Raw genomic sequence first — 12,467 nt, forward strand, 5'->3', positions numbered from 1 at the left:
GCTGTGCGATGTGAGGGCTGTTGTCTCTGTTGCATCGTGTTACTTCTTGCTGCTGCCGCGTGTGGGGATGATTCAGCACTTGGGATTAAGCACTGTTGTTGCAGCCGATTTAAGGATTGATTTATGGTTGAAGCGATCAGGTGCACATTAAGAGCACAGGAGGATAGGCTGGGATAAAATACTACAGCTACTGGGAGATTCCTCTGATGGCTCTTTTGGGGCTTCATTTCAGTTTTGCCTTCGGAAGCTGTGGTAGAGGTTACACAGTTGATGACAGAATTCTCCCCTGTTTACGGAAAACTTCTTGCCTCACAGGTTTTGAGCGGTGGTGCTGGATTTTGGTCCCAAGGTTTCATCCCTGAGCTGGCTGGCACACAGCAGGCTGTCTCTTCTGGCCTTACCCTGCCAATGCTCCTCACTTTTGCTCCCTTCAGATTACTTTAGGTGTCAGATAACCAATATGAACTGCCTGCTAGAAGATTTTCTGGGGCAAAACCTACTGTTTGAGGCAGAAAAGGCTATGCAGGTCAGCTTGTTAACCCACACAGCTCCAAGCACTCCAGCAGAAACGCTCCACCTCCACGTTCTGCAGAACTGCTTGTCTGCTTTGAAGGTTGGAGGAAAAACAGATACAATCAAAGGAAATTGAAGTCTGTACATGATGCAAATTTGTTCCTGATGACAAATAAATCCAGGCTATTACTCATGAAGCTTATCTGACCTTGGCTGTGCTTGTGCTCAGGGAGGCTTTGGGCACAGATGGTGCTTGGGTGCCAGCACCCGCAAGCAAGTTGGGGCAGATGCTCCCCCAGGACCCCCTCGATGCTGGGCAGCAGCATGGATAGTGATGTGGAAGGGGGTCTGCGGGGCTTTGGCCCCTGTTTGGGCAGGGATCTCTCCTCTCCCAGCTGTGTGATCGGCCCTGGGTTGGGGGGCAGCTCCCAGAGCACAGCGGGTGTGTGGGTGCCAGACCGGGTGGGTTGTGTTGCTCCAGACTGATCTCAGCTCCTGTTCTCTTGGTAAAAGGCTCCCACCTACTGGTTATGCTGCACAACTTCAGCTGCCTGAGGAACTTCACATCCACCCTTCTGTCTTTGCCAGGCAAAGTCCGTTTGGCACCTCTTCTGGTGTTATTTTGACCTTTAGGGATGTGCCACGGAGGATTTAGCTTGGATTTAACCGAGGAAAGATGCAACCTCGTGGGGAAAATGCTTCAGTCTGCAAATATTAACCCACATTGCTGTGAGCCACCCCTGTGGCTATCTGGCCTTTCTGTTGCTGTAGGAGACAGCGAGGGGTTGGGGGGCGATGGTAGGAGCTCTAGGGAGAAACCACCAAGGCTTTAGCATCCCCAGGGGCGGCTTTTCCTGGTGCTCTGTGAGGAGGGGGAGCACCTGTGTGCAGTGTGCAATGGAAGTGAAAAAGTAGTGTTTTATAATTGGGTATCTTATTTAAGAAACCTGGAAAAAACCCTTATACAAAGTTTTTGTTTAAAAGACAGAAAAATAAAATACCCCATATTGACCCATAGATGAGGACAGTTCAAGTGAAACCTGGCTGGGTGTTTGCTCAGGCTCTGCAGGCCCTCGTACAGCTCTTCTCCAAGCCCTGTGCAGCCCCTGCTGGGAAAGGGCTGGTCCCTGAGGCTGGGGAGCTGTGGCTGGGCCAGGTGGCTGGGTGACAAGGGGGCTAGGGTTGGTGTGACACGGCTGGGCTCACCCCAATAGGGCTGGTGTCCTTGTGACGCTGGTGAAGGCCCCTCTGTGACAGGCTGGAGCTAATCCATCTTCCTGGGGGCACAGCCCTCCATCTCCAGCAGCTCAGGCCAGCCATCGTATTTATTTGTTTCCTTATCATTTTTGATGTGCTGCAGGAAAAAAAAAAAGAGAGAAAATAAATGAGTAGGTTAGTGGCACAGCGCAAGTTTGCAACGTGGCAAAGCTTGCGGTTTGGCTTGACGTGGAGGATTACAGCTCTGGCCCAAGTTGTCTGCAGAGAGGGAGGTGAGATGTAGCTCAGGAGGTGCTATGAAGAGGACAGGAGCCTCCAGAGCTGGAGGCAGGGGAGGAGCATGTACCTGCTCAAAGGGGCTCTTGTTCTTCAGCCCTTTCACTCCCAAGAAGACCCAGTTGTCCCGGAAGCCCAGCTCCTTCACGTGGCTGCTGCCCAGCTCCATGAAATGTGCCCTTACTTTGTCATTCATCCTGAAAGAGGGTAAGAAGGTGTCAGTCTGGTGCTAGGTGACTGCTCCCCTCCCGGCCCCTCTCTGCTGCTAGCAGCAGCACCTCCAGCTGCCCCCGGCGGTGAGTTTTTAGGGGAGCCAGGTGGAGCTCCTGGGACCAAACTCACTTTGTGGCAACATCATCGTAGCTGGCTGCCAGCACAACGGTGCCGTCCTTGACCTCTCCTAGGAAGGTATCCAGTTGGTTAATGTCTGGGAGAGAAGAGCATTAGGAAAAGAAAAAGAGTTTTATCAGGGAATGCGACGTGGCAGCTGGGGAACCACCTCTGGGTTGGTGGGAAGTATTCCTGGCTGGCACTAGCACAGCCAGGATACCTCCCACCGACCCAGAGGTGGTTCCCAGATGTGGGGTCACGGTCCTGGGGAAGGAAGAGCTCCCAGATACTGCACTCCTCATCTTGTATTCCCACCTGGGCTGTCCCACAGTGCCCAGGGCTGGGGCTTTCCTCCTGCCAGCACGACAGGTGCAGGGGGAAAATTTGCCTCCAAAGCTAGCTCACTTACTTTGAAATATTGTATAGGTGAATTTACTTCCCAACATCAGAAACAAACATACTTGGCCTCAAAACTGCCTGCCCAGTGACGCTGCCTGCGCTATGTTGTGGGAATTCTCCCTACTCCTGCATTTGAGGGATGCTCGAGTCCAATGCCCCATCTAGTGGCCCAGGAGCTGACTACTGTCTCCTTTCTGCTGCCTTTCGCACTGTGTGGCTCCCTTTCAAACTCAGCCTGAAATCTCACGATATTGGTGTTTCTCCTTAAAACTCCAGATTTACTAAGAATACACTGCAAAACCAAAAAAGCAGAAAGGGTGATGCATCCCTAAAAAGGCTCCAATAGCAACGGGCAAATCAAAATCGCTGTAAGGGTGATTTTAGCATGTGATTTTGAAAAAATCCTGCCAGAATTCTAGAGAGATTTGGTAACCATTTTGCAAAAACAGTTGGATTTACAGCATCCCGTGAGTCAGGGCTAGCTAGGCTGTGAGCAGGTCCTGCCCTGGCTCAGGGCATCTTCTTACTTTTAGGAAGATTGCTTGAAGCCGGCAGGAGCAGGAATGTGGCCCATGTACCTTGCTGGGGCTGGGGAGCCACATCTTGCCTGCTGTGCCATGAGATCCTCATTTATTCTTTTGTGAAAGGCAGAAAGACAAGCTGCTGCTCAGATGCCGTTCAAAAACTGAGTTGGAAGTTGCAAAATCTTAGGATTAGTGTAACTATCTGATCTCAGAAAGTAGCCTCTCTCTGCGATTATGCACAGGTAAAATGAACCAGAAGCCAATCTTGGATGCTGATGCATTACAAAGGCTCCAGGCTCAATGGCCTCAGGGGAAGCTGAGCTTTCAGTGGTCCAAGCTGGCAATCCTGGTCAAAGCCCACTAGTCCTTATTGTTAAATACATGACAGAGGAGCAGTGAGTGCTGCGGTGAGCCCTGGGTGGGAGCCCTTAAACATCCAGGTGACTGTGCTTACCTCCAGAGTACATGTCGAACGTGTCTGCTTTCAGGAGCTGCCCAGTCGTTCCTGGAAGGTTAAAATTCAAAACGGCAGAGTGAATTTTTCTGGGGTGGCTCTAGGCTTTGCCTGGCCACCAGCTTGGGGTTTTTGCTGCAAAATGCTTTGATCTTATTTGCTGTGATGGCAAACGTGTGGCATGATGGCTTCGTGAGCTCCACCGAGCATGACCTAGGAGAGTTTGTTTCCATCTCCTTGCTAGTGTTTCCAACCATAAATTTTCATACCTGATGCAGCACTAGCCCGATGAGCTTTTGGCTCGGCCACAGTGCCTAGAATGGGGTCCCCAGGGGCTTGTTCCCTCCCAGGGGAGGAAGGGACCCTGCCCATTGGGAGAAGGGGCTTAGTGCCCCCCCAACTCACCGTTCACCAGCGCGATGTTCAGGCCTCTGCCAATGTTGTTTTTCACGCTGCTCATGAGGCTGGAAAGGAGAGCAGAGGGCACTAGTAAGTGCAGGGATGCCCTGGAGAAGAGGGTGACAGTGAAACTGTGATGGGACAAAATGGCTGCAGACAGCAAAATATTCCCAGAAGCTGCAGAAAACAAAACTATTTCCTTTTTTTTTTTTAACCACAAATGCATTGTGATGGCTCTTGAGGTGTTTGGCAGAGGCCAGACTCGCCCTGTTCAAGACCAGACCAGCATCCCTGCCCCATCCCCGGCGTGTGTGGCTTACATAATGTCATCGAAGCAGATGGAGGGTCCCACTACGTTTGCGGCACCGCTGATGATCTTGAAGGCAAAATAGTTCTGAGGGCAGCTTTTCTCGTTCCCACACTTGTGGCGGGGCAGCTGCTGGCCTGTGAGGGAGGAGCAGAGCTGCGAGCGGAGGTGTTGGCCCCATGGGAGGACCCTGGCTGTGTCCCTGACGGGCTGAGCAGTGCTGGCACTGGGACAAGTGGCTTACTAAGGGGTCAAAGCCTGGACCAACTTCTTGCATGAAAGAGGCTTGTCCTGGATTTGGGATCAGCTTCTAGTTTGAGGTTTCTGGTGCTGAGGCTTGGAGTAGGGTGGGATGAGGTGGCTGGTGTGCTGAGTGCAGCTCTAGGTGTAAGCAGGGAGATGGCACGGCTGATGCAGTGGGGATGCAGAGCAGGGTGTGATGGGGAGCGTTCAGACCTGGGGCTCATTCAAGAACATCCTCTTGTGGCTTTTCTGCCTGGAGTTTCCCCGTACTTGGGCAGGGCAGGGACCTGTGATCTGCCTCCTGCTGTAGCCTGAGGGTGTTTCTCCTGGGGCAGGGTATCCTGTGAAGGTTTATGTGCTTGCAGAGCCCACCAAAGACATTGCTTCTATGTGCAATAAGGAAATTCCCCTGCCTTTGGGATGGTGGGATTTTGCCTTGTAAAGGGGTTCTGGAGGGCAGCTCACTCCACCATCCCCTTCTGCCCTGGAGCAGTGTTGTGTGATGGTGATGAAGTCAAGAGCAGTACTCACTTCTGGGCTTGTTGGTGACACCTGTGGGTACCAAAGCAGGAAGGTTAGACATCCCAGAATGCTGCTGGCTCTTCCCCAAGCCAGGAGCTTCAAGCACTTGCTCTCCAAAACTGTTCCCTGTGGCTGCGAGTACCCTTGGAGGCACCTGCCCTGGTGCAAGTTCCCACCATGCTGTCCCCTCCTTGCCCTCATGATCAAAGCTGGTGCCTATACCCTTGGTCAGGGATTGCAAGTGCAGATGTTCATGGCAACTGCCCACAGCTTGGAGGTCTGGCTTGCAATAGGGCTGCCTGCATCTTACTTGTGGAACTGTCGATCTGCTGGAGGGTCGGAAGGCTCCAAAAGGACCTGAACAGGCTGGACCGCTGGGGTGAGACCAATGGCATGAGGTTTAACAAGGACAAAGGCCGGGTCCTGCACTTGGGGCACAACAACCCTGTGCAGCTACAGACTAGGAGAAGCCTGGCTAGAAAGCTGCCTGGAAGAGAAGGACGTGGGGGTGTCGGTTGACAGCGACTGAACATGAGCCAGCAGTGGCCCAGGTGGCCAAGAAGGCCAATGGCATCTTGGCTTGGATCAGAAACGGCGTGACCAGCAGGGCCAGGGAGGTTATTCTCCCTCTGTACTCGGCACTGGTGAGACCGCTCCTCGAATACTGTGTTCAGTTCTGGGCCCCTCACCACAAGAAGGATGTTGAGGCTCTGGAGCGCGTCCAGAGGAGAGCAACGAAGCTGGTGAGGGGGCTGGAGAACAGGCCTTATGAGGAGCGGCTGAGAGAGCTGGGGGTGTTTAGCCTGGAGAAGAGGAGGCTGAGGGGAGACCTCATTGCTCTCTATAACTACCTAAAAGGAGGTTGTGGAGAGGAGGGAGCTGGGCTCTTCTCCCAGGTGACAGGGGACAGGATGAGAGGGAATGGCCTCAAGCTCTGCCAGGGGAGGTTCAGGCTTGACATCAGGAAAAAATTTTATATGGAATGGGTCATTGGGCACTGGAACAGGCTACCCAGGGAGGGGGTTGAGTCACCTTCCCTGGAGGGGTGTAAAGGATGGGTGGATGAGGTTCTGAGGGACATGGTTTAGTGATTGATAGGAATGGTTGGACTCAATGATCTGGTGGGTCTTTTCCAACCTGGTGATTCTATGATTCCATTTGGACCCAACCAGAGCCCTACCAGAGCCTCACCGAGCCAGCTCCGCAGGCTGATGACTTTCCATCTTTGATCAAAGTACGTCTCCACGATGAACCATGTGCCCAGCAGCATGATGAGCGGCAGCACACACCGGATCACACCTGGGAGGGGTGAGAAAGGAGCCAGGTGTGAGCAGTAGCAGTGCAGGCTGGGGACTGGAGCATCCATCTGGCTTCCTGGGGTCTTGGTCTGTGTGTCCTAAGGTTACCAGGCCCAGGGTGACAGCCAATACTTGTGTGTGTGAGGGAAGGCATCTAACACTTCTTCCTTCATCCTCTAAAAGTACTCTGATCTCTTAATTAATATCTATAGCTTGTGTGGTGATGCTCAAATAGGCAGAACCCTTCTACTGGGACACGCTATTCATATTCTTGCTGCATTAAAGTAAATCTGATAATTAGTCAGAAAGCTATGTAAATCCAAATATTTCTTATGTTCCCAGTGCTGGGAAAGCTGCTATCCCCCAATTAGTCACTAGCTACAGCTGAGCAGCTGCTAATACAATTGTGATTGGCATTTGGCTTTAAAGCAGCACTCAGCAGAGTAAAACGTTCCAGTCCTGCATGGCAAGAGAGTAGAAAAATATACTTCTATTGCAGCTGAATAGCTCTTACGGAACCAGGAACGTCTCAATACCATTTCTTCCCAGCCACAGAGTGTTTCTCTGGCAAAAATACAATGGGCTGAGATGTACACAAATCTTTTAAAAACTTGATGCTTACACAAAGGCCATTTCCCATGGTCCTGGCAGGGGAAGGTCAGGGTAGCTGGGCTTGAAACGGGTCATGTCAATGAGAAGAAGGCATAAAGTACTGTAGAAAAAGGGACAGAGAGAAGTGAATCTCTGTCTCCCTCCTTACCCGTCACCCGCATTGTGGTGGGCACACAGAGTGCAACTGAGGGGGTGGCCGGTGTTCACAGTTCACCCTGAGGAAAAAGAAGGAAGTGCTATAAAGCTTACATGTAACTGACCCAAACCAGGCAGATGTTAGATGAAAAACATAATTGCTATGTTCAGGCATATTTGCAATACGCAAGAGTTTACCAAAGATACATAAATTCTTATCGGGCAGGCGTGCTCGGTGCTGCCCTGATGCTGAAGTCCTGACTCCTGTGCATTGGAGTAGGTTGCACTGATTGAGCTTGCTTAGCTTGCTTTGTTTTTAAGCCTCTGGACTCTTTGCTGCGACTGCTGCCCTGTGTGCTCCTGTTTCGTGTCCTTTTCTGAACAGCGGTTCACACTTTCCTACTCTGACAGTGATGAGCTCAAGGAGCATGTTTTCCAGTCACAGCTTTACTGTGTTTCCTTCTGGGATGATGCAAAGAAAGCTTTAAATATTAGGGGCTGCAAAGCTGTCTGAGGTCAAGCTGTGACTTGGCCTTGCCCGGTCAGGGAATCTGCAGGAGTGAGTTTGTCCTCTTTAAAACTAGAAAGGGGCAGGAAGGGGAATGGAGCTGCTGAGCTGGGCTGAGGATTGCCTGGTTTGGGGATGCAAAACTTAACAGAAATGCCTCCCTCTGTCCAAATCCTGCCACATCCTCACCCGTGCAAACAGCGAGTGGTTGTAATTTGGAGCATAAACTATTTCTTACCTGAGACCATCTGTCTGGTCCCTTCCCTCCCCCTGCTGCCACGCTGGACAGGATGGGTGTCTGCCACCCAGGCGCTGGGGACCTACCTCTGAAATTCGGTGATGCAGCCTGGAGAACGTCTGTCTTGGAAACCAACCCAGAGTCCTAAAGCAAATTATCACCTGTGAGACGTGCTCAAGGCTAAAGAGCCTTATATTAACTAAAGCAGCCCTTTAGTGAGGCTTGGCGTAGAGAATCTGTAGAAAAGCTATGCTGAGAGTTGCTTTCCCTGTTTGAAAGGTAAATAAAGAGATACAGGTTGTAGCAGGGCTGGGCTGAGGGTTGGTTTTGGGCTTCTGCGTCATAAGGAAGGAGAGAAGAGCTTTGCCTCCTGCCCAGACCCACCCTGGGTCCTCGCCCAGGGTTTTTGCTTGAGGAAAAAATGGGATTGAGCATTGCCACGGAGCGGAGTCCTCCCCTGGCACCCCAGTGGGATGCACCCAGCATCCTCCCCTCTGTGCCTTGGTGAGATGCTTCCCCCTCAGGTGCCCCTGGGGTTGGTTGCTGTAGCCTCAAAAAATCAAAGAGGAAACCAGGAGGAAAACGACCTCTCTCCTGGCTGGCCTGAGATCCTGGAGGGGATTTGCAGTGGGCCAGGGCAGCGATATTTCAGCTGTCCAGAGCTGGAGCACAGCACCAGTCTCCATGAGGCCCCACCACTGCGTCTGTGAGGCTGAGAGAAGGAGGAGCTGCCAGAGCTGCTCCAGTGGGAGAATGGCCTCATGGCTTATCTGCATTTTAAAGGAAGCCGTGGAAGGTATTTGTGATCACAGGGATATCACAGCACTGTGGTTTTGATAGCATATCAGCTAAGCACACTTGCTTCTTGGCAGCATCACACTCGTCTAAAGCGGTTCCTCCCAGAGGAAGGTGGCCACGAGCAAGGAGGGACAGAGCTCTGCGGTGCCCACAGCCATTCCTCGACCACCTCGGGCTGACCCCTTCCAGCCCCATGGCACAGGAGCCCTGAAATGGGTATGGACAGGCATCAACAAGCCTCTCTGAGGACCCACAGACCTGAAAATGGACGGTTTAAAGGTTTTGGAGGGCAAATACTGCCCACGGCTGGATCTGGCAGGACAGGACTGGGCTCTTGCCTTTTGTTCCTCCCAGCATGAGCTTTAGATCCCTAAAGGCAGGGAGGCTCTCCCACGCCAGGCTCCCAGCCTAGTGGCTGGTGGGTGCAATGGGGGCCGAAGAGCAGCCCTGAACCTCACCCTTGGCAAGTTGTAAAGCCTTCACCATTGGTATTGATTCACTTTGGGATTTTTTGAGTTCCCCTTCACCAGAGCCTGGAGTGGGTGGGGACTGGGACCTGGGCTGGGGTTTGGACACAGCGAGGGAGCTGCAGGGACACCAGCCCTGGGCGCTCCTTGCACAGCGCGTTCCTTTGCCAAGTGTGTGGTTTTTCTATGCGCATATTGATTTTGTTGTGAAGGGAGAGAAATGGAAAAAAACAAACCGACCAACGCTACTGCTTTAGGGTAGTCATATATTTATTTTGGCTATTTATCTTCCCTTTAATCCCAGATAAAATTTATTGGGCAAAGTCCCTAGGTGCTGAAAATCCTGGAACCTGATTGCATTACAAGAGGGTAGCCCTGTTTGGGGATTTCTATTGTATTCTTTAAGTTGTTTGGCTTGACTTTTTTTAGTTATTATTATTTTTATTTAATTTTTGTTAAGGCTGTGCTGGAAAAAAAAAGAAAAGATGACTGTACTCTGGCATCTGCCAGAGAGTGACTTGCAGGAGAGGGAGAAAGGAAGGAACGGTGGTGGGTGATAAAAAGTTATTTATCTAATAGAGCTGAAACTTATTTGCCTAAAGACCATTCCGGGAACAAAAAGGCTCTTGGACAAATATTGCTTAAGAGTTCTGTGGTGGTGTAAGGCAAAGGCTCCACTCTGAGCCCGCTCAGGACTGAAGTGTCACTGGGCAGCGCGGAGTTACTGCTGGCAAGAAACCCAGGGAGAGCCTGCCCTGCAGGGGGGGATTCCAGAATGCGGGGGTGGGGGTGAAGATTTCCTCCCAGTGCTGCAGGAAAACTTCACTCCTTTTCCCCAGAAACTTCTGCTTTTGTTGGGTTTGGGGACGGTTTGGTTTTTTTTTGCTGATTTGGAGCCCAGCATGTCCCTCCCTCTCCCAGCAGGTCCCTGACTGTGAATGAGACATCATTTTGGTGCAGAATGGGGATGTGGCTCCCAAGAGGGTGGCTGCTAGATGCTGCTCATGCCTGGTCCCAGCGAGTCACCCCTCTAAAAGTTAGGATTTTCTTGCAAAACTGAATGCAAGGAGCACAGAAAGGGGTCTAGTTTTGGGTGGGTGCTGTGAATCCAGGCCTGGTCCCATCACAGGAGAATGGAGGACACTACAATGCCATTTTAGGTTGAAAAGGAATCAATCCAACTGAGCTTTGCTGGGTTACTCAACAAGAGAGCATTGTTTGCTAGAGAACATATAAATTCCTCAGCTCATAAAAATGCTTGGCCAGCTGCTGCATCTACCAAATGGATGTAGAGGCATCTTGTGGTGGAACCATCCCTAGCACGGGTCTGTACTTAGACAGGGTGAGGCCCAGACCATGAGACACAAGTCCAGCAGGACGCACGTGGTGGTGGGCAGGGTTCTGGGGGGCTGCAGGACTGCAGCCAAGGTGGGACTCGACACCTGCAGGGGTTACTGAGGAAGCCGGGCTAAGGGGCCAGAGCAAAGCATGCAGGCTGGTCATGGTGCCTGGTCCAGATCCCTCCCCGCCTGCTGCATGGGCGACACAGACCCATCCTGCTCTCAGAGGAACATCACCCAGCAGCTGCAGTCTATCTTTTACTCTTCTGTTAGTCACTGGCAGCCACTTGTCTCTCTATCTGTATGTGTGACTAAATCACTATGAGCTCCTTTTTCCAGTGAGGTTTCCCCGAGCAGTGAATCGAGAGCTGCGGCAGCGATGAGAACTGGAGGGGAGCAACTGCACATCCTGCAGCTGGCAGCTCGGATCGCTGTGCCGTGGGCTGAGGGTTGTACTGAAGCTGCCAAAATCAAAATCCCAGGGCAAAAGGAGGGACACAAGTGTTGGTGCTCAGGGTTAGCAGCAACCTGGCTGGTGAGAAGAGGGCCGAAAGCACATGGCAAGCACAGTAAGGGGCTCTGGTTTTTAGTAACTGCATGCAGGAGGACCTGAAATATGTTTCTAATAGCTAGAAAATTGGGTGCCAGCACCCCACAGGCTCCCGATAACTGCCTGAGAGGTGTTGTGGCAGGCAGGGTTGAGCGCTAGAGCATCCCTCATCTCTCCTGCTTACTCGTCTGCTTTCCCCATGTGCAGCCCAAGGCCAGGCTGCTCTGAGTCTGAAGAGGCTTTTCTTGGGAGATGGGAATGCTCTCCTTGTCACAGCACAGATGCCATCAGCTTTTTAACGGAAATAATCCCCTCCCTTTTGGTGCTGTGTGGGCGGCAAGACATGGTCCCCACACCAGCTCTTTCAGCAGTGCAAGAAAAAACAGATTATATCCTGAACAGCAGCCTGGCTGCATGCAAGCTGCATGCTTTGCAGAGTGGATGCAAATTCATCTATAGCCACGATGGACAAAGGGCTTTGACTTGGACCACACATCACACAACGTATTCTACCACATATCCCATAGTGGGATACTCTGCAGAAAGGCGTGGGTTCAGTCATGCTCTAGAAACCCCATTCCCTCAATCAGGGACAGGACCAGCCTACATACCTCTCAGCATCCCAGGTGCACTGTCCTTCTCCGCAGGCTGCACGTGTGCTGGGGCGTCCCGGGGACACGGGGCATCACCTGCTCAGGAGCCTGGCAGTGCGGCTGCCCAGCCCGCTCCTGCTCTCCGTGACGCATGGCACCTCCCCGAGCCTTATCTCGCTGCCTGGCATGGGCTGGGCGCCCCTGGCTGGCAGCGACAGGGAACAGCTGTCCCATGGGAGGGAAGAACAACTTATTCCTTTGCCTGTGAGCTCATGGGCTTCCTTTGGAGATTTTATCTGCTTTGGCATCCACTTTTTGTCCTGTATCAGAAGAGGGAGGCCTCTCCAAGGGTGAGCACCAGCCTGACACTCTGCACTTGCACCAAACCAGCCCCAGCTGCTGCCATGGGAGTGGGTGGGCACGAAGCCAGGACTAGTGTCCTCCTGGATGGGATAAATCTGGAATAACCCAATGTGGCAGGTTTCCCCATGGCTGCACACGTGCAGGCTGGCCCTGAGCGCCGCTTTGCTGCCTCGTTTGTTAGAGACTGGAGGTTCCCTTTTCAAATAAGCAGCAACGGTCTTGAACTCTAAGAGTCCTGAGTTAACTGTAGGTATAGATTTGGGGCTTTTTCTTTTTAATCATTTATTGTTATTATTATGCTTTTGAAGGAAGAAATCACTCCTTGGAGACTCCAGCTCTGTGGTTAGCACTAGAGGCCCTATCCATTTTCCAAAGCTAAG

The 12,467-nt window shown here is 51.9% G+C and overlaps 1 protein-coding gene across 1 annotated transcript; it reads right to left on the reverse strand.

Moving 5' to 3' along the window:
• Nucleotides 1–1,468: 1,468 nt before the first annotated feature.
• Nucleotides 1,469–11,780, reverse strand: FAM3D (FAM3 metabolism regulating signaling molecule D). Its single transcript, XM_069865523.1, has 11 exons — nt 11,743–11,780; nt 8,063–8,120; nt 7,244–7,310; nt 6,377–6,484; nt 5,195–5,215; nt 4,434–4,557; nt 4,120–4,178; nt 3,715–3,765; nt 2,350–2,434; nt 2,078–2,204; nt 1,469–1,867 (listed from the first exon to the last, which is right to left on the reverse strand). Exons 3-11 carry the CDS (start codon nt 7,254–7,256, stop codon nt 1,778–1,780), a joined length of 678 nt encoding a protein of 225 aa, XP_069721624.1. The 5' UTR covers nt 7,257–7,310; nt 8,063–8,120; nt 11,743–11,780; the 3' UTR covers nt 1,469–1,777.
• Between the last annotated feature and the right edge of the window lie 687 nt (nt 11,781–12,467).

Source organism: Phaenicophaeus curvirostris, chromosome 11 (assembly GCF_032191515.1).
Source record: "Phaenicophaeus curvirostris isolate KB17595 chromosome 11, BPBGC_Pcur_1.0, whole genome shotgun sequence".
Taxonomy (NCBI): domain Eukaryota; kingdom Metazoa; phylum Chordata; class Aves; order Cuculiformes; family Cuculidae; genus Phaenicophaeus; species Phaenicophaeus curvirostris.

What these genes read in the sequence shown, in the direction of transcription:
- FAM3D (XM_069865523.1), bottom strand. An exon ending in TGTCACCAACAAGCCCAGAA is followed by an intron (nt 4,558 to 5,194) that starts GTGAGTACTGCT and finishes CCTCCCTCACAG; the next exon opens with GCCAGCAGCTGCCCCGCCAC. An exon ending in GAACATCGCGCTGGTGAACG is followed by an intron (nt 3,766 to 4,119) that starts GTGAGTTGGGGG and finishes TTAACCTTCCAG; the next exon opens with GAACGACTGGGCAGCTCCTG.